At 49.6% G+C, this 20912-nt stretch overlaps 1 protein-coding gene across 1 annotated transcript in view; it reads right to left on the bottom strand.

The window, feature by feature from the left end:
• Nucleotides 1-470: 470 nt before the first annotated feature.
• The window catches only part of Sema4b (semaphorin 4B), a 40877-nt gene continuing 20435 nt past the window's right edge, over nucleotides 471-20912 (bottom strand). The window contains exons 3-15 of the mRNA XM_034513272.3: nucleotides 13553-13716; nucleotides 13076-13138; nucleotides 10727-10825; nucleotides 10034-10145; nucleotides 9625-9738; nucleotides 9369-9520; nucleotides 7412-7593; nucleotides 7140-7290; nucleotides 6127-6337; nucleotides 5901-6016; nucleotides 5503-5669; nucleotides 2680-2762; nucleotides 471-2099 (exon numbers count right to left, since the gene is read on the bottom strand). Coding sequence (XP_034369163.1) covers nucleotides 1360-2099; nucleotides 2680-2762; nucleotides 5503-5669; nucleotides 5901-6016; nucleotides 6127-6337; nucleotides 7140-7290; nucleotides 7412-7593; nucleotides 9369-9520; nucleotides 9625-9738; nucleotides 10034-10145; nucleotides 10727-10825; nucleotides 13076-13138; nucleotides 13553-13716 — 2354 coding nt within the window. The 3' untranslated portion in view covers nucleotides 471-1359. The remainder of the gene's footprint in view (nucleotides 2100-2679; nucleotides 2763-5502; nucleotides 5670-5900; nucleotides 6017-6126; nucleotides 6338-7139; nucleotides 7291-7411; nucleotides 7594-9368; nucleotides 9521-9624; nucleotides 9739-10033; nucleotides 10146-10726; nucleotides 10826-13075; nucleotides 13139-13552; nucleotides 13717-20912) is intronic.

The raw sequence follows: 20912 nt of genomic DNA, 5'->3' as shown, positions 1-20912 counted from the left end.
AAAAAATGTCCTGTCCTGTACCCTAAACTGGGTGCAGAGGAAAGGGATTCGTCCTGCTAAGACCACATTCTACCAGGTAACAGTCAGACTTTAGAGAAAGGCTTGGAACTCCCAAAAGATAAAACCCAAAGCAGCTCAAGGCCGGGGAGATGGCTCACTCAGTCTAGTATCTGCCTCACACGTACGAGGACCTTGGTCCTTAAGTCCCACTGCTAGGGAGGCAGAGACAGAAGGATCCCTGAGCTCACTAGCCAGCCAATCTATCCTGATGGTGAACTCCAAGCTAATGAGGCCCTGTCTAACAAGGCAAATGTAGTTCCTAAGAGTGACACCTAAGGAGAGCCTCTGGTCTCCACATATACATATATTCACATCACACATAAAGCAAGGAGAGCCTCTGGTCTCCAGGTGCACACACACATGCATTCATATTACACATATACAAAGCAAAGTCCTTCAAGAGTCTGGGCCACAATTAACTATAATTTGTCAGACTTTATTTAAAAAAGAAAGTAAAGTGCATCTTATTTAAAAAAAAAATACAAAACCCATGTAAATTCAGGGTCCTTGTGATGGGCAGTGTCAGTATCCCTTAGAGTGATAGGCAAGGGCACGGTGAACTAGGACAGGGAACGGGGAGGATCCAGAAGTCTGTTGGAATTAGAAGACAGGTGGGTGGGGACACAGTTCTCTGACTGGGAAAAGGACAGCAGGCCACAGTCTTCTGTCACAACTCCCCCTGGGGTCACTTCCTTGCTTTCGAGGCCACAGCCTGATACAGGCCGGAGAAGTCCGGGAACTGGGACTGAGCCCAGGGTCTGGTGAGGAGGGCTGCAGAGCCAGCTTAGCCCTCTGGTCCCTGAGGTGGTAGGGTATCAGCGGTCACAGATACGTCCTCGGTTGGCTGAAGCTGGAGCAGGGCCCTGATTCTGCAGTGAGAAAGGGTAGCCTCAGCAGCAGAGTAAGGCGGAAGGTAGAATAGTCCAGTGGGGGAAGGATTCCCAACTCTGGCTCACAAAGCCACTTTGGAGAAGTCCCCAAGAGCCCGGCAGGCTGAATTGGAGTGGCTGTTCCTTGTCTGTCTCTCCTTCCTCTCGCTCTGGCTTCACATTTGCAGTTTTAAACAAAGGGCTCAGTTAAGTAGCAGAGTTCTGCCACCCAGACAAGGCCCTCTGGCCCCTGGAGGCAGCCCTCTTTTTAGCCAGACACTGGAACCAGCTGGCTGGGCTGTTGGGGCTGTGATACCAGCTGCCTCCCAGGCATGGTACCATGGTTATGTTCTGTGAGAAGCAGAGGTAGCTGACCTCCACTGAACATTCACAGCTCTGAGGTCAGGGTGGCCACAGCTAAAGTCAGCTCTCATACCACAGAGTCTCGGATCTCAGAGCCAAGTCGAACTCGGGGCCGGGGACACACGGGAGACACCTCCACAAAGCTGTCCTGGATACTCAGTGGCCTCTTCTCTGACTCAGTAAAGACTCGGGGCCCTGGGGAGCTGTCCGACAGGGCCTGGTAGCCTCGGTGGTCAAGTGGGTTACTAGGAGGGCCGACACCATTGAGCGGTCGGGTCTCAGGTGGTAGCACTCCAGGGCGAGTCTTGGGGTGCACACTGGCACATTCGCCCTGCTTTAGGAAGAGTTTCATGCCATCCCGATGTCGGTAGAGAAAGAACAGAACCAGAAGCACCACAGCAAACCCAAACAGAGTACACATTACCAGGAATTCGTTCCAGTATGACTTGTCTGCACCCCAGCTGGCCCTGCCACCAGCCGGTGCACTCACTCGTGATGTGTTGATGATGACTGGGGTACCATCACGTTGGTCCTTTTGGTCCATTGCCCCATCCTCCATCACCTCTGGGCAGTAGCTAGTCACCAGCTGCCGGAATCCTTCTTCTATCGACCAACACTGGAACACCCCCAAGCCCTGCTGGCTGCCCACCAGCAGCAGGTCCCCAGTGGGTAACACACGGCAGGAGGCAGAGGCATTGACTGGGGCCCCATTGTGCAGCCAGAGCCGAGTAGCCAGGTTTGAGAGGAGTGGGCAGGCCAGGGTGTTCACTGTGTTTGGCTGGATCTGGACCCGTTTACATGGCTTACCTGTGGGCAGAATAGGCATGGGGTAGAAGAGGCTGCTGCCCAGAGCAGCCCCAGGCTTAGCCCCACCCTCCTGCCATCTGGTGCTATCATAGTGTGGTGGTTTGAATGAAAATGACCCCATAGGCTCATAGGCAATGACACTATTGGGACGCATGGCTTTGTTGGAGCAAGTGTGTTACTGGGGTGAGGCTTTGAGGTTTCAGATGCCCAAGCCAGGCCCAGTGTCACTCTCTCTTCCTGTTGTCCACTGATCTGGATTTAGAACACTCAGCTACCTCTCTAGCACCATGTCTGCCTGCAATGCTGCCATGCTTCCTGCTATGACAATAATGGACTGACCTCTGAACTGTAAGCTAACCTCAATTAAACGTTTCCCTTTATAAGAGTTTTGGTGATCATGGTGTCTCTTCCCAGCAATAGAAACTCTAACTAAGATGGATGGTAACTTGGGCGATTGTTGGGACCAAGTGACTCACGATCTGGACCCTTCTTTGTAGGGCCAGAGGAATAAATGTGTACCTAAAAATACCTAGAGTTGTCTTCCAAGCAAATACAGCTCACCTTTTCCAGGGCATCTTACCTGGCACAATAGACCGGCCCTTGGCTGAAGAAATATTGCAGAGTTCCTTGGCATTGGCACCCTCAATGTCCTGGATCCATGGCCTGGGTATAAGAGAGTTTTGGGTAGAACCCCATGGGCCAGTGTTCCCTTTTCCCTCCATTGTTGATCCTGGGCAGAGAACCTGGTGTGTAAGGATCACCAGGTCCAAAGCAGGTGCAGAAGACTTGCCTGATCAGAGTCTGCATCACCATGGGGCTGACTGGGTGTTTCCAGTCATAATTACGTGTGTGCATATTAATGTGGAGGTTGGAGGACAACCTTGGTGTCATCCTTAGGAACACCATCCACCTCCTTTGAGATACAATGTCCCATTGGCCTGGAATTGAACAACTAGGATAAATCAGCCAGGCAGGAAGCTGCAGGGGTCCACCTGTCTCCCTTGCTACCATCATGCCTGGCATTTTTATGTGTCCTGAGAATCAAAACTCAGATTCTCACACTTTTGAGGCAAGTACTTCATTGATTGAGCTGTCTCCTCAAGCCCTGTCTACACATTATTACAAATAAAAGCCACATGTGACCTCCTTTTGCTATAAAAGTAGAATGTGCCTAGCACTTGGGAGGTAGTCACAGGAGGTACCGAAATCCAAAGTTGTCTTCAACCACATAGTGGATTGGAGGCCAGTGTAGACTACATGAGACCCTGTCTGAAATACTACCCTCCCACGAAAAAAGGTAATTAAAAACCCAAGAGGCTGAGGCAGGAGGACTGCCATGAGTTACACATCAGTCCTAGCTACAGAGTGAGACCCTGTCTTAAAAAAGAAAGAAGGAAAGAAAGAAAGCCAGCCCTTCCTTTTATTCTTTTTTTTAAAAGCTAGGATAGGCAATGTAGCCCAGGCTACCCTCCAACTGCCAAATCTTCTACTTTAGACTCTAGTTTTGGGATTATAGGTGTGTACACTTGAAAAGATGAATTTTCATGCACTTAAAAGTTGAAAAACACTGCCAGGCGGTGGTGGCGCATGCCTTTAATCCCAGCACTTGGGAGGCAGAGGCAGGTGGATTTCTGAGTTCGAGGCCAGCCTGGTCTACAGAGTGAGTTCCAGGATAGGGTCTCAAAAAAAGAGAAAATAAAACTCAGCCAAGCATAAAGAATAAAACTACTACAGAAGTTGCCCAGAATCTGCTATGAATCAGGCAGAGCAGAATCTTACATATTATTGGCTTCTAAAAAGTTTGCGGGGTTTTTTTTTTTTTGGTTGTTGTTGTTTTGTTTTATTTTGTGAGGGGGAATCAAGAGTTAGGAGAGGAAAGGGAGGTTGAAACAGGGTCCTTCTTGTTTTTCCTGCATAGCCCTGACTGTCCTGGAACTCAGTGAATGTGTAGACCAGGCTGGCCTCAAAACTCCCAGAGATCCACCTTCCTCTGCCTCCTGAACTCTGGATTAAAGGCATTTGCCATAGCATCTAGCTCAAACAGGGTCTTATTTATATAGCCTAGGCTAGCCTCAAACTTTTTATGTAGTCAAGGATGACACTGAAGTACAGATCTTCCTGACTCTACCTCCCTAGTAATAGGACTGCAGGCCACATACACAAAACCAGCCCCAAATATGGAAGTTCCTGAAAAAGTTTAAAGACACATACCAGCTATACCACCCCTATGAGACAAGAACACGGCTAAGGGAGTGTACCACTTCTGTGCTTTAGGCGTGCAATAATTTATGTCCTTTTGCTATAAAAGAACACTACAAATGAGATAGCCCATGGTATTAAAACAATAAGATCATTCGTTTGACCCATTTTAGGAAAATACAAGGATATATGTTAAAATCTAATCCACTGATAAGGCCGAGGAGGCATCCCTCTTCTCTTTAAAAAAAAAAAAAAGAAAAAAGAAAAATATTACTCTTACATATGTGTATCTGCAAGTGCCTACGTGGATTTACTGTACCAGGTGTGTACAGGAAGTCAGAATTATAAGCAGTTGGTTGCAAACTGCCTGATATGGATGGTGGGAATGGAACCTGGGTCTTCTACGAGAGCACTTAAGTGCTCTTAGCCGCTGAGCCATGTCTCCAACACCATCCATTTTTGTGAGACAAAGACTCACATAACCCATGCTGGCCTGGAAATTCATGATGTTGCAGAGAATGTCCTTGGACTTCTGAACCTCCTGCCTCTACCTTCTGAGTAGCAGGATTATACACATGCACCAGCAGGTCCTGGTCACCCTGTTTTCTTCTGATCCTCCACAGCTATATACTGAGTTCCAGGCACACCTAGGCTACATAAGACCTGGCCTCAATAAAACAAAAAACAAACAATAAAACCAGGTACTGGATTACAGACATGTCCCACTTCAACTGACTCGTCCCTATTTAAAAAAAAAAAAAAAAAATGAGACTGGGTCTCATTACGTAGTCCTGGCTGGCCTTAAATTCACAGAGATCTTCCTGCCTCTGCTTCCTGCATGCTGGGACTAGAGGTGTGTGTCACTATGCCAAACAGCAAATTTCTACTTTCTCAATAGACTTCTCTAATCTAAATCTTACTCTAACTTTGTTTTAACAGTTTAACAGGCTTACCTAACAGCCTTACAATAAGCTTAACAATAAGCTATGTTCATGTGGTAATCTAGACCTTCCTGTGAGGCTTTACTAGATGTTTCTTATTCTGGCAAACCCTGTCTATCCAGCCATGTAGATTTTTGAAGGCCTCAGAGAACTGAGAAATACCCACGTGTAGGCGTGGGTAGAATGAGACCTTGCAGGGGTCCCAGAGAAGATGCAATGCTCGAGAGATGAGGCAGAGTCACTGGGTCTTTGGGAGTCCTCACCTGGAGGCCAGATCGGACTGGTAGAGGCTAACGAGTCTGCAAGCAGAGCCCGTCCAGGCGCAGTAGGGGTCTCGAGCCAGGAGGCAGTCTCCACAGGTTGGGTACAGGCTGCAGTTGGCTACGGGCACTTGCACCACCCCAGAATGGGAGGAGGCATACAACAGTCCCTACACAGCCAAACATGAAGAGTGAGAGGGAGGCACAGGCACCCAAACAGTCAGTCACAGCAGCCTCACATGGTCACTAATCATCCCAGGGCGCCCCTGACGAGTTCTGCCGCACATCCTTTTGATGGTCAGAGGCCAGAGCTCTGTAACTTTCTATCTTGCTTTGGCAAGGGACAGGAAGCTGTCTTGTTGACAATTAAAGTGTTCAAGTTCATTCCATGGCCCACTCACCCCATGGCTGTCCAAGAGCAGGTTCTGCACAGGCTGTCCTTGAGGGAAGACCCGCAGCTCCTCAATGATGTGCACTCTGGAGCCCAGGGTCACTGCCTTGTGCAAGCGGCCATCACCTGGAAGTATGGACACAACTCAGGCCCAGGAGGAGCCCACCGCCCAGGATCTACCAGTCATGCATGCATTCTCCTCCTTAACTCAATCCTGTGGGGCTGCAAGCACTCACCAGTGCCCAGAAATAGGACATCATACGTGTTGTGCAAGCCAGGCACTCGGTGCACAGCTACACGCTGGTAGCGGGCTTGTGGCTGCAGCAGCAGCAGGCGGCTGCGGACCTGCCCATCCATCAAGAAGTGATCCTTGAGGAAGTTCAGCACTCGGTCTGGGAGCTGCAGGGAAGAGTTGATCTTCCGTTCCCGGGCACTGTTGGTGATGCACTGAAGAAGGCAGAAGCATGAGGAACAGGAATCAGCATGGAGCATGCCTCCACAGGGACAGTCGTGGCCCTGCCACTAACTATACTCCAGAAATCATGGCACGTCTGCCTTTCTGCATAGTGCTGTTCCAAAGGCAAATCTGACGTGTGAGGAAAGCAAGGTTCTGGTTTCCTGCTGGCCTCTGGCCTACTGATTCTTACCAAATTTGTACACTGGCCTCAAAAAGTGTGACTGTTCATCTTGCCTGGGGTCTTACCCATGCATCTTACCCTAGGGTTCCGTAGAAGTTCTCAGGATCAATATCTCTGCAGCTAACCATACCCAACTCCCACACCTTCCCGGGGCCTGTTCCTCTCTGCCCAAGGGTTTCTCTGTACACGAGGCTTAGTCAGGTGGACAGAGTAAAGGGACAATGACTATACAGTGGTGTGCAAAGCTCGGCGTAGTGGCATCCTCTTATAATCCTAGTACTTTGGAGGTAGAGGCAGGAGGATCAGGAATTCAAACAACCCATATTATATGAGACTGCCGCCATTGAGACTGACAACTAAAAAGAGCCTATACCACTGCACAGAGGTCAGGGTGACAAGATAGGACTGAAGGTGTTTTTGTCATTCATGGGACATCATCTTTGGTAAGACAGGAAGCCAGGGCTTATTATGCACTATCTCAAAGATGAGAAATCCGATTCAGAGAAGCTTCATGGTTTGTCTGAGACCACACAGCCTTGCTCTCAGTATGGTCCAGGGACCAAGAAAGACTGCCCATTTGCCACTCCGAGCACAACGCTACTGATACCTACCGCTCCTGGCCGTGGTGTTGGCACCAGGTGGGTCTCAGTATACCACTGCTGTGTCTCTCTGTTTACTTTCTTGTACAGGCCATCAAAGGCCTTCTGCACATCATTCATGGTGAAGACACAGATAGCAGAGCCTTCTGTGGTCCCTCTGTGCCTGCAAAGGAAACAGCCAAATTAACTCTGAGTTCAGAGTTGAGACGTGAGACTCGAGATGTCATCAGTGGGGTCTAGCCACTCTTTACCCTCCTGTCCCCAGCTACATCCTAGCATCTCACCACTGGGAGGTAAAGACCCCATAGAAAAGGGTCTTGCGCCAATCCTGAGGGTTGGGGTTCAGGGTGAAGACATCTTGTAGCACGTTAAAGGGAAAGCCATCATCGGGCCGGGAGCACAGGAGCTGAGCCTTGAGGAAGGAGGTCCAGCGTTGCTGCAACACCCGCTCTCCGCCCTCATCGCCCTGCGGAAGAGAGGTCATGTCACGGGCTTAGTCACAAGCTGAGGGCCATTCTCAAGAGGCACAGTGTTGCCTTGCCAGCCCTCCTCAGCAGTAGCTGAGACACACAGGAATGAAGAATGAGAGACAGAGAGCCAGGACAGATGTGCACCTAAAAGTGAGAAAACTTAGGATGGTATGTTTCCCATAGTGAAAGTGCATTCCCTACTGTGGACGATGAGCAAACAAGGACCAAGGAGAAATCATCTAAATAGGGAAGGGACAGGAGAGAGCTCGGTGGTCAATGCTATCTGTCATGCTAGCATCATGGCCATGTCAAGAACCTGAAGCTTCAGGTTACTCAGGAGGATGAGGCAGGAGGATTGCTCAAGTCTAGGAGTTTGCAGCCAGCCAGGGAGTGAAGTAGGACTTCAACACAATGAACCCATAAATGAATAATAGGGAAAGGTGTCCATGATTGACAGATTACTGAACAAACAGGGAGAAATAGCACAACTCAGGTTTGTAAGTAAGTTAATACAAATAATTGACTAGATCAGCAAAGAACACTTTAACATTAAAAGAGGCTTCCTCTTGTGAGGACAGCAGGGACCCTAAGAACTTTAGGGCAGAGTGTAATTCATGCAACAGCTAGTGATGTTACCACTGCTATTTAACAGCTAAGGGGCAGAGCTGGAACCCGGAAGTTCGAACTCCGAAGAATCCGTGCTCTTATAAAGCGATGCCGTGTTACTTCTATGTGCACTTTCCTGGGTTTCCAGTTTAAGAGAAAGCCAAGGACTTCTCTTCCAAGTAGCTTATAAGCCTTATGTTTATAATCCTGGGCTTGATCCCAGCACTTTGTAAACTAGGTGGGATAACACATGGGAGACCACCAAAAGTTCAAGGTTAGCCTGAGTTACACAGGAAGTTTGAGGCCAGCTGGATTACTCAAGACCCTAAGAGAGAAATGCCTATTTAAAATTTTAAGATAGAATCTGTGGGCTGAGGTGGCTGTATCTCTAAGTGTGAGGCCAGTCTGGTCTACAGAGAAAGTTTAGGATAGTCAAGACTACACAGAGAAACCCTGTCTCGGAAAACAAAAAGACAGGACCTTGTTAAGTTGTCCAGGACGGCCTTAACTTGAGATCGCCACCACCCCCCCCCACTCCCCCCCACCCCCCCACCCCCCCCCCCCGGCTCCGAGCGTCAGGATTTTGGGTATGCACCTTCACATCTACCTTCAGTGTAAGATTCTCTAATTAAAAGAACAGAGGCCAACCAGGAGTGGTGGCACTCTTCTGTAATCCCAGCACTTGGGAGGCAGAGGCAAATGGATGTCTGTGAGTTTGAGGCCAGCCTGGTCTACATGGTCCCATGTTGGCCAAAGCTACATAGTGAAACTTTGTCTCAAAAAAAAAAAAAAAAAAAAACCAAAAGCAGCCAGGCGGTGGTGGTGCCTGCCTTTACTCCCAGCACTCAGGAGGCAGAGGGGGCAGACCTCTGAGCTTGAAGCCAGCCTGGTCTACAGAGTGAGTTCTAGGACAGCCAGGGCTACACAAAGAAACACTGTCTTGAAAAACCAAAACAAACCAAAAACCAAGAGAGAATACCAGCATAGCCTGGAGACACCAGCTCAGCCCTGGGACACATCCCAGACTCAGGACAAGGATGAGGAGGAAGAGGAGAGACAGATGGGGTGCTGGTTGAGCTGCTGCTCCCTGGAGGATGATTCTGGAAGGTCACAGATGTGGGTGCACTTTGGGTCGATGACCCTGTTCCCTCCCCTCCCCACTCACCTTACAGACTCGGGCAACTCGGGACACAATGGTGTTCTCAAAGAACTCAAACTCCTGGCCCGTCTCACTGAAGAAGAAGTAGATCTTATCATCATCCCCTATCGGGCTGCCCAGGCTCTCAGGGATGTAGGCTGAGGCCACAAAGGCAGGGTCTGCAGAGGACAATGGAGGAGACACAGTCAGTCCGGGAACATCTGGGACAACATCCCTTCCCAAGGGTTAGGTAACTGCTCAGTGGGTCAAGGCAGAACTCCACCTTGTAGCCAGTTGAGGGAGCTCTCAGTCTTGGTGGGGCGGGGACTCTGGCTCCTGGAAATGGCTGGGTCGTTTCCCTGGAAGCTACTGACTGTTCCAGTGTACAGCTCACCATCTGCCAAGAGAATGTTCCCATGGGAATGGCTGCCTTGGCCCGGTCTCTGTGCCCTGCTCAGGGCTCAGAGTGACCACAGCCCCATCCATCCTGCCTGGACGGAAGCAGGGACTTGGAAGAGGGCAGCCCAGGGTCACTCGATGGCCCCTGGGAACCAGCACAGCATGGGGACACCACCTTACCTCTGGGACCCACACTGCCCAGAGCCCAGACACACCCCAGATTTGGTCCTCCTGCCCTGTGTACCTTCTAATTCCATGTAGCACAGAAGCACCCAGCCTGTGCCACCACTTACCAACCACCAGAGCCGTGGACTTGAAGTTGGGGTCAAAGGGACAACGGCCCTTGCCATCCTCCAGGAGGACATTGCCGGCCTCATCTTGGGCTAAAGTAAAGCTCGCTGTGTTCTGTGGGGGAGTAGACAGTGGCTCAGGGAAGTGTGCAGGTTCCAGAGTGTGTGTCCTCCTTACCCCACGGTCTATGTGAAAACATGTGCGGTGGGCAGGGAAGAGAAGTGGCTTGGAAAGCAGTCCTGGAGCCAGGGAGAACAACACAACTATGCAAACCCAGCAATTTCTGACTCCAAGACCTATGTTCCAAAACAGCCTTAATGCCACCCTCTGCTAGGGCATGTAGGGCAGGAACACGGGGTGGGCATATGCTGAAGGGTGCACAAGATGACCTGGAGCATCAAGCATAGCAAGGAAAAGAAACTGGAGGGCAGAAAGTTGGAAGTCAGAGAGGCTCTCTAGACAAGGTGGCTGCACGCACCCCTCCCTGTTCCTGCAGGGAGACCTAGTAGGGGCTGGGTGGCAGCCAGGATGATGGGCTCACGGGTCTCAAGGGCCTGCTGCTACCTAGAAGTCTGCCCTGAGAGTCCTCTTTCACCAGGAATTAGGGCTAGAGAAGAGCTCCCCTGGCAGGAAGGCTGTGCCCCAGGTAGCCAAGCCCCGGGGGGGGGGGGGGGGGGGGAGAAGAGGGAACTTACAATGTAAGCACACAGGGGGCTGAAGGCTGCGGTGCCACAGGTGAGCAGGTGGCTGCTGTTGAGAGGCAGGAGGATCTTGATGTAGTTTTGACAGTCCCGCTGTGGGGAAGGAGAGAATGTCAGGTCCACACAGGCCACTAGGGGGCAAAGCAGAGGCCTCCTCCCCAGACCCAAGGCAGAACAACAGAAACCGGGGAGCTCTGGCCCAGGATTTGGCTGGCAGAGCTTAAGCAGGGTCTGCATTGGGGGTCAGCTAGTTTCCAGATGGGCTAAGGCTTCTTCTCTGAGGTGAAAGGCACCCTGGGGGTGGGGGGAAATTCCACCTTTCAGAGTGTCTTAATCCTCTTGAGAGTCTTCTCCAACCCAGGGAGGAGACAGGAGGTAAAGCAGAAGGAACAGCTCAGCCCTGAACTCCTGGCACAATTCTACCTCTACAAGGTATCTGATAGGAATTTCCAACGGAAGTCTTTCCATCTTTCCAGTGGGAAGCCATGACCTAGCTGTCTCTCAAATTCCACACCTTCCTGGATGCTAAATCTTCAATAAACAAAAACCCAGAATCTGTTAATCTCTCACCCCTTTATGGATAGTGTCCTGTGTAAGGTATTATCATCGCCTGACCCACAATGGCCTCCCTTGTGTTCAGTTCCAGAGACGACACTATCATGAGCACAATGGGGCCCATTTGCTTATTTTTATTACAGCAGTCTCAACCACATAGACCAGGCTTGCCTGGAATTAATAATCCTCTGCCTTACAAGTGCTGGAATTACAAGGAGGCACAAGCAAGCCTGGCTCAAAGCCATCCTTTTAGAACACAGGCAAGACAGGCCTGGTGGCACAAGTCTGTAATTCCAGCTACTCGGGAGGCTGAGTTCAAGTCCAGCCTGGGTGAAAAAGCCAGTCTAGGCAACAAAGAGAGAACTTGCCTCTCAGAAACAGAGGGTCAGGGATGAAACTTAGTGGTAGAGCACCTGTCTAACATGTGTGAGACCCTAGGCTTAATCTGAAATTCTGTAAAACAACACAAAAACAGACAGCCATGTTGCTTCTCTGCTAAGCTTTCTACTGGTTTCCAAGATGGTTCATTCACGCAGAGTGAAACCCAATGTCCTGCTTAGTGTCTAGGTATTTCACGTCAAGTTCCTTAACTTCCTCTAAATAGTCTTTGCACTATATAAATGTCTGTCTGTCTTTCTTTTTTGTTTTTTTTTTTTTTTTAAGACAGGGTTTTTCTAGGCAGTTTTTGCTGTCCTGGAACTCACTCTGTACACTAGGCTGGCCTTGAACTCAAAGACATCCACCTGCCTCTGCCTCTAGAGAACGGGTATTAAAGGTGCGTGCCAGCAACCCCCAGTTTCTTTCGTTCTTGTTTATTTTATGTGTATAAGTGCTTTTGCCTGCACTGATGTGTGGAATCTTTTGTGACAGGTGCCTGTGGAGGCCAGAAGAGGGTATCAGGTCCCTGAGGACTGGAGTTACAGAAGGTTATAAGGTGCTGTGTGGATGCTGGGAAACAGGCCGGCCCTCTGGAAAGACAGCTCATACTCATAACTGCTGAGCCATCTCTCCAGCCCTGTTTTTTTTCTTTTTTTCATAACCACTTTATAAACTGATTTTTCATTGATTTTTCTTTCACTTTTTTTTAGCTTTTTGAAATGGTGTCACGGAGTCCACCAATCTGCTATGTAGTCCAGTATGACCCTGAACTTCTAACCATCCTGCCCAGGTTCTGGGATTAGAGGCATGGTTTTACTTTTTCAGAGTGTCTCTAGTAGCTAACAGTATAGACCAAGTGCTGAGGGGCCAAGGTGCAGCTCACGGCCAGGGCGCTCGTCTAGCTGTGGGAGGCACTGTGTTCCACCCCACATCGCCAACGAGTCCCTGCAGGCTGGACACAGAATTGAAGTGTGAGTGGATGGGGACATTCAGAACTTAACCTGAAGGGAATGGCAGCAAGTCCTACAGGAGGAATCTGGAGTGGGCTGGACCCCATCTAATGTCTTGTCTGAAACCAAACTAGAATCTGCCAGACTTGTCTGTCCACTAGAGACCTTACAGACATAATCACTACCTCAGCAGGTGCATGTTGGTGCTAAAGCTAATGGCACACTGTTCTAAGTGTCAGGGGCCCTGGATGCACTGGTTTATGCAGGGATACAGGCATATCATCCCCATCTTACAGGTGAGAACACCAAGGCTCAACCAGATGAATCTATTTATCCAGGATCCCAGAGAGGACAGGGCTGGAGCTGGAGCTGGGATTCAAGCCCAGTGCTGGCTATGTTCAGGCTATGCCCTTTCCCTAACAGCTGTGCTCAGTGTTCTGCCCAGATCTGTCAGTCTCACCTTTGGGTCCTTGCCCTTGAAGCTGCACTGCTGCTTCCTGTCAGCATCTGCACTCCACAGCAGCTGGGGAAGAAGGAAAATAGGTGTGCAAAGACATGGAGGGTGTGCAGAGCCACACTCCTGTCCTGTTCAGCAGGCCACACACAAACACACACACACACACACACACACACACACACAGACAGACAGACACAGACAAACAGAGATATAGACACAGACACACAGAGACACACACATACACAGACAACACACACACAGACACACAGACCACACAGACACACACAGAGACAAAGACACACACAGACACACACACAGACACAGACACCACACACACAGACACACAGACCACACAGACACACACACAGAGACAAAGACACACACAGACACAGACACAGACACAGACACCACACACACAGACACAGACACACACACAGACACAGACACACACCTAGCCACCCTCGGACGGACATCTCTTACCTCTTGGTACTCCCCGCCTGGCAAGAAGCTGAGGTTGCTGTTAAGTGCAAAGAGGGCCTCTCGGGCCCCCACATACAGCGTCTTGCCATCCTGGCTCAGCAGAAGGGCTGTGTAGTTGGAGATGTTTTCAGCTTCAAATTTTCTAACCAGCCTTTCTTCAGAGCCTGTGGAGAGAAGCCGGAACATACTTGAGAAGGGCCTTTTCTATCCATTTTAGGACGATTGCATTTAGTCTAAGGGAGAAGTGCAAGACAGTCAGTGGCATGAGCCTGGGGCAATAGGTTGGTTATAAAGAGTATCATTCCTGACACTCAGACATAAGAAAGAAACGCACTAAGGTACATGGAGAAGGACATTAATTACAGCTCCATTCATAGGAGTGAAAAAGTGGAAACTGGGCTGGAGAGATGGCTCAGTGGTTAAGAACACTGACTGCTCTTCCAGAGGTCCTGAGTTCAATTCCCAGCAACCACATGGTGGCTCACAACCACCTGTAATAGGATCTAATGTCCTCTTCTGGTGTGTCTGAAGACAGCTAAGCATACTCACATACATAAAATAAGTAATTTTTTAAAGTGGAAGCCTAAAAGTCTGAGGTAGGGTGAGAATAGATTATGATAGTCCATTCAATGGGATATAACCCAGCATGAAAAGCAACATAGATTAGAAACTCCAGAAAATACTCAGATAAAGTTGTATAAGAGATACATAGTCTAGCTAGGTGTGATGGTACACCCCTGCAATCTCAGCACACAAGAGGATGAGGCAGGGGAATTAGAAGTTTCAGGCCAATCTGGGTTTACTTAAGTAAGACACAGTTTTAAGAGAAAGAGAGAGAGAGAAAGGGCCAAAATATGAAGCAAATTAAAATATAAAGTCATGGGTTACAAGTACATAATAGATTATAAAAAAGGACAGGCAGGTGGCTCAGTGGGTAAAGGTGCTTGCCACCAAGCCCGACTTTCTGAGTTCAATACCCGGGATCCACATGGTAGAAGAGAGTGACTCCCACAAGCTGTCACCTGATCCCCTCATGAGTGTTATGGCAGTATGCATGCACACACACAAATAATTGTAATAAAGAGAAGAAAGGCTGACACATTTAACATCCTCCTTTGCACAGCATCTGATCCAAAGAAAAGGAAATGCAAAGGCAGCCCTCTCCCTCCCTGATCCCCTGACTCCAGCCAGAGTCCCCAGCACTCACGGAGACTGACAGTCACTAGACATTAGCCTGGACTTCAATACATGTCTGTGCCACAGACAGCCCACATGCCTAGGTTTAGGGAGTGGTGGTGGGGTGGGAATGAAACTCTGCTGTCCCTCCTAGGAGCACAATATGCTGTACTAGGCTAATAGGACTTGGGGTGTGGCTCAGAACATGCTTGTCTAACATGTAAGGGCCTGGGTTTGGTCCCTAACAGCACACATGCCTGTATGTCAGATACACACAAGTGAGGATGACATGAGACATTGGAAATAAAATGTTAAAGTGTATTATAAGTGTGTTGTTAATTTGATTGTGGCTGACACCCAGCCTAGGCCACTGTGAAGTATATATATATATAACCTCAGCCCAAACAGAGTTGCTTGAGATAGCTCTGTTATGTAGCCCAGACTCGTCTCAAAATCATGATTCTCCTGCCTCAGCCTCTTGAGTGCTGGGTGACAAGTAGCATCAGCATGCCCAGGCAGGGTATGATTTTAAGTGGCAAAGGAGGGAAAACACAAAGCGTGTAAGGACGGGTGAGGGGGACAAAAAGCCTCATTTGTCCCTGCAGCAAGCTAAGAGACAAGAGAGTAATGGTGGTGTAAGCATCTCACATTGTGAGCATCTCACGACAGTGTCCAGAGGAACACTGGCAGGTGGGAATGAATTCTCTATGACCCAGAGAACCAGGCAGAGAATGCAATGGCTGACAGTGTCAGTTCTTCAGCAAAGCCTTTCTTGCTTAACATTTAAAAGAGTGTGTGAGTGTGTGTAGAGCAGAGGGCAACTTCTGGGAATCGGGAACTCTCTTCTATAATGTGAGTCCTAGAGATTGGCTGCAGATTGTCAGGCTTGGCGACAACAGTGCCTTTACCCTCTGAGCCATCTGGCTAGCCTTCATGCATTTATTTATACACACACATACACACACACACACACACACACACAGACACAGTACAATGAGAAAACTTTAGGGCCTATTCATTGTTGCAGAAGATGTAATTATTAGGAGATAGTAATTATTTATCACTAAGTAAAAGTGAAGATTACAGAATGTCTGGGTAGAATATTTCACTTTGTGGGAAAAAATATGATGAGAAAACAATCCAGACACAAAACACTGCAGCGACCCCGAGGAGGACACAGGCATTTTCCCTCTTAAACGTATTATTTTGAGGTTTTATAGTAAGCAACTTAAACTTACGTAATGTAAAAGATGCACATTTAAGAGGGAAAAGGAAACCATCAACGCCCACTGGCCCATCGGTGAGCTGTTCACACTCGGAATAACTGATGGGCTCAGAGAAATTATTTAAAACAGAACCAAAAAAAAAACCCCAAACCCCACCAAGCAGAAAGCAGCCCCTGAGCAGCCTCAGGCATCTCCCAGCTGACCAGTGGCTCAGGACCATGCAAACAAACAGACTCACAGGGCTGGAGAGCCATGAGGCAGCATGCCAGCCAAGCAATGTGAGGATGACTTCATGTGTATCTGCATGTCCAGTGTTTTTACATACCCTCAGCCTGGTTCCAGGAAGAGGTAAGGAAACACAAAAACAAGAAAGTGTTGAAATAGAAGCATTAAAATCACAGAGAGAAAAATCAATCTGAAGAAGACATCTAAACCAGACAGAAAGGAATGGTCACATAAGCAGGTCACAGGATCTTCACACAGCTATTGGGGTGGGTTGCATATTTAGCACCAAGACTCCTGGTAGCCACGGAGAAGGGGGAAATGAAAAAACTTGGTTCTCACACTGTTCAAGAACAGGAAACCACAGCAGCCCTGTGATGGAAGCTCGGCCTTTTACCACACAGCACAGGATGCTGAAGGAGCTCTCAAGTGGGGTTTCCCCAATAAGCCTGCTGAGACACATGGGCTAGGTAATACCTCCATAACTGGACAATAGGGCCCCATAGCTGGTCCCCAGAAGGTCTCCTGGGGAGGGATGTGGTGCAGAAGTTTGAAGAAATTTGTGGGTCTCTATGGCTGAAGTTTTGTCATACTTCTAAAATCCAGAGTTACACATGGGGCTGCACTAGAACTTTAAGGAACAGTCCCGCCTAAGGCCAGAGGCAGTTGAAACCCAAAGATGTTCTCTCTTTAAACCACCGAGAGCCTCTTCTTAAACTCTGAACTCCTGCAGGGCCCAAGACTTCCAACCCTTAGTACTTCAACACACTGGGAGGCCAAGGAAAGTTCCAGCACCAATCCCAACCTCCCTAAACATGACCTGGACTCCCAGCCCTCCCAAGAGATTCTGAAACTGCTGGTGTGAGCCTCTTGACCAGATCTCAGTAACTTAGAAGGAGGTGGCCCAAGGACTACACTCTGAGAAGCTCCAAGGAGGCCCTTCCGTGTGACACCCACTGAATTCACCGTGGCTTCTTGTGTGTATCAGAGGGGTAAGACAAAAAGTGCAGCTCACAAGAGAGTCAGGAAGACTCATCAAGATCAAGACACACAGCTCCTGCACCCCTTTATCTCTTGCACCCCTCAAGGTTTTCTGGAAGCAGAGGCTGCCTCTGGTTTGCCAGAGCTTATCTGCCTGCACCAGAGGGCATTTCCACCTGGGTGGGACCTACAGCTCTAAGCGGGAAGCCACCCTTGGATTCTATCCAGACACAGAAATGCCAAGAGTCCGAGATAAGCACAAGTTCCAGGTGGCAGCTCAACAGCCCCTCCACGTCAGCCTGGGTGTATGGCAAGCTGCCCAGGGTTCCTCAGACAAAGTCAAGCCAGGCTGGAAGGGAAACCTGGGTGCCAGGCATCCAAAACTCTCCATATCTGCTGGAAACACACTGAACAGAATGACCAAGAGATGGAAAGTGGACCATGCCTTGAAGTGAGCACAGTGCCTTCACAACATGACCTCTCATGCTGGGTCCGCCCTCCGTCCCTGCCTTCAGCCCTCCTCCCTTCCACCCTGTACCTCAAACTTAAGAGTCATGGTGTGCTGATGAGCCCCGCTGTGAACCTCACTATTCCCCACTGGTTATCTCACAGGGCAGACTGAGACCATATACTGGAGTCAAAGACCTGGTTCAAATCCAGCCTCTGCCACTCCTAAGGACAACCCACTTAACCTCTCAGAGCCCCACTTTCCTTATCTGCAAAATGGGGACAATAATAGCCCTCTGCCTCATAGAGTTGTTATGAGAAGAAACGAGATTACGTATGTAAATAATAATGTACATAATAACCCACACTTACTGAGAGCTTTACTGAAAACAACTTTACACACGTTTCCCCTGTGCTGGCATGGTGCCTGGCACACGATCAACACTCGAGTAGCTCAAAAACAAAATCCAAAAGCCCTGCAGGAAAATCCAGACGGGCAAGCCACAGAGGGCAGGGCAGGGGGTGCGGCCTTCCTCCTGAGAGCATACAGCATCGGCCAACTCCACCTGAGCCTGAGTGTGGCCCACAAGGGTCTCATGATCAGATCAGCTAGAAACAGGCTGTGTGCTACAAGCAGGCACTGGATGCCGTGACTACCCAAGCTCCCATGTGTCTTGGGTCACCTAAACAGAGTGGCTATGTAGACGTCTGTGCAGAGGGCCCTGCCTGAGCCTGTCCATGTCTGTGTGTCTGTGTGCTTAGGCGCACAGAACCTCGAGGCCTGTCCAGGCTTGTGCATGATGAGTTCCTGGTGCTCTTTGTGCAGAGGTGACTGGAGAGGTAGAGGTGTGTAGGGGTGTGTGTGTGTGTGTGTGTGTGTGTGTGTGCGCACGTGCACGTGTGTGTTCTCTGATGTGTCAAAGAGTATATGTTCCACCTGGTATCCTGGCTGTGAATATGGCTCAGGTAACTTCCTTGTTCCCCTACCTGGGGTTTAGCCCCTAACTAGAAACTCTGGCTGCTGTTCCAATCAGGATGGAACCTCTCTATTTATCCCGGGCAACTTGGGCCAGTGGCTGCCCAAGAGCTGGGGCTCCCCCAAGGGCCTATGCTCCCCATGAGTACTCCATCCTTCAAGAAAGTAGGATAGGGCTAGCCATCTGCAGGGTCCCACACCCCAACCTAGCAGGAAGTGATGTGGAAACTCCTCAGGCCCAGCCTCAAGGAGATTCTCCCTATCCCCGTGACTCAGCCGGAAGCTTGGAACTTTCTGGGTTAAGACAGGAGTAGGGCTCAGCCCCACCCTAGGCAGTGCTGACTAAAGAGTCCCACCCCACTTTGCTCTGCTCTGTGACTCCTGAGCCACCACAGTGAGATGCTGACCTGGCCCTAACTTCTTGTCCTCCACAGGCCCCAGCAGGATAAGGCCAGAAAACACCAGCCTCCATGCAGAGTCAGAGCAAGGTTTTGAAGGGGTGTGAAAGGCCTCTTGGGTGTCTCAGGGACATCATGCCAAGTCACCAGAACCTTGAACCCACTTGCTACAGTCAGCAGCAAATTGACCTATATGCACTTCCTTTCGCCACACCACCCAGTGCTGAGCAGGAAGCAGCCACCTTGTCCCCAGGCTACGTAAGTGGGGAGCCAAGGTCGACATTCACTGGACTAAGGTCAGGACAGAGTCCATCAAAGGTTAGTCCCAATGTGGTGGCTATTAGAGGGCTATGTGCCAAAGTCTCCCCTGGGCTGAAGTCCTCAAGAATCCATCTGTTGACTTGGCATGGTAGTCAATAATCCTGGCATCGTGGATGGTAAACGTATGAAGGATCAGAGGTTCGAGGTCATCCTGGGCTCTAAAGCAAGTATGAATCCAGCATGGACTACACAAGACTTTGTCTCCACCTGCTCCCTCACCCCATAAAAAGGAAAGCAATTATAGCATTTGGGAGGCTGAGGAAGAACTTACTGCAAGTTTAAGGACATCTAGCTATACCTCAAGACCCTGACTCAAAAACAAAAGCATTAATAATAACAATACTAGAACAATACCAGAGCAAGAACGTGAGCGTTTGTGTTTATGGGGTGCGTCTACTCTGGAAAGCCTCCCTCCCAACTGTCCCTGTGTGAACTGGCCAACTCGTCAGAACCCCAAAGCCACAAGACCTGTGCCCCAGCTACGAAGGCTGTTCCAACACCTTCAGGCCTTGACCTCTGCCCAGCCCCTCTAGGGCCCACACAGGACCACAGTCAGCTCCTGTGTCCCTCTGTTCAGTGGCTGGCCACTCTCTCTTTTCTCCTGTGGCTTTTGCCCTCCCACCCACCTTCTTCCTCATGAAGGTCTCCAGTTTTTCTCTGAAGAAACAGGGGCCACTGAGTACAGTGACCTCAGTGTCCAGTTTCACCACACATGGAGGTCCTTCCTTTCAGAAAGCACCTTCTAGAAACTCCTCCAGAGAACTTTCACCTTTCTTCACCTCCCACATACTCTTCCAGGGAACTGGCCTCAACCAGCCCCACACTTGGTGGGTGAGCCCTCTTAAAGTCCAGGAAATGTCTCACTTGATAACCCTAGACCCAATGGCTTGTCCTCCAGGTGTCAGGGTCCACAGGCTCAAGGGTCATCTCACATCTTCCTCACACACCCTGGGCTCTGCAGATTCAGTCCCCCAATCCTGTCCAGGTGGGGTAGGGGTAGGATTGACCTCCGCTTCAGGTATGTACTAGGAGTGGACTATGAACCTGTGCTGCCCAGCTCCTGTCTGTGTTGCTAACCACTCTTTGGCCTCTTAAGGCTTTTCTCTTGTGTTTTCACTCTGAGAAGGGTTACGTGTCCACACCTACCACAGATTCTGGTGACCCCCCCCCACCCCCAGGCACAATGGGTTACTCTAAGGACACCCTCATGTGGGCCCCTCTCATGCCCCTTTGTACCACTGTGTCTTGGGATCTTGTGTCTTCCTAACCTCCAGCTCAGCCACGTGTCACCCTTCCTTTCCTCAGCCACGCACATGCAATCTATCATCAACTTCTGCCACTTCCCCTCCTTTGAATTTTCCTAATCTGCCCACCTCACTAGTCCACGACCATGGTCCTGAACGAGGGCCCTACTTCTCCTACCCAGGCTACTATAGCCTCCCCAGTGCCCTCTACTACAGCTGAAAGGCTCTCCAAAAACTGTCACTACCACCACCTCACAAAGCCTGCCATGGTGGAACATCACCCAATGCAGGTCCCCACTCATTTAGAGAGTGACAAAGAACTGAAGTTCAAGGGTGCTTTGGTCACACAGCCAGCTCTGTGCTGCTGTC

This window comes from Arvicanthis niloticus, chromosome 1 (assembly GCF_011762505.2).
Source record: "Arvicanthis niloticus isolate mArvNil1 chromosome 1, mArvNil1.pat.X, whole genome shotgun sequence".
In the NCBI taxonomy this organism is placed as follows: Eukaryota; Metazoa; Chordata; class Mammalia; order Rodentia; family Muridae; genus Arvicanthis; species Arvicanthis niloticus.
Note: the sequence above shows the minus strand (reverse complement) of the source record. Positions and strands in the feature narration are given on the sequence as shown.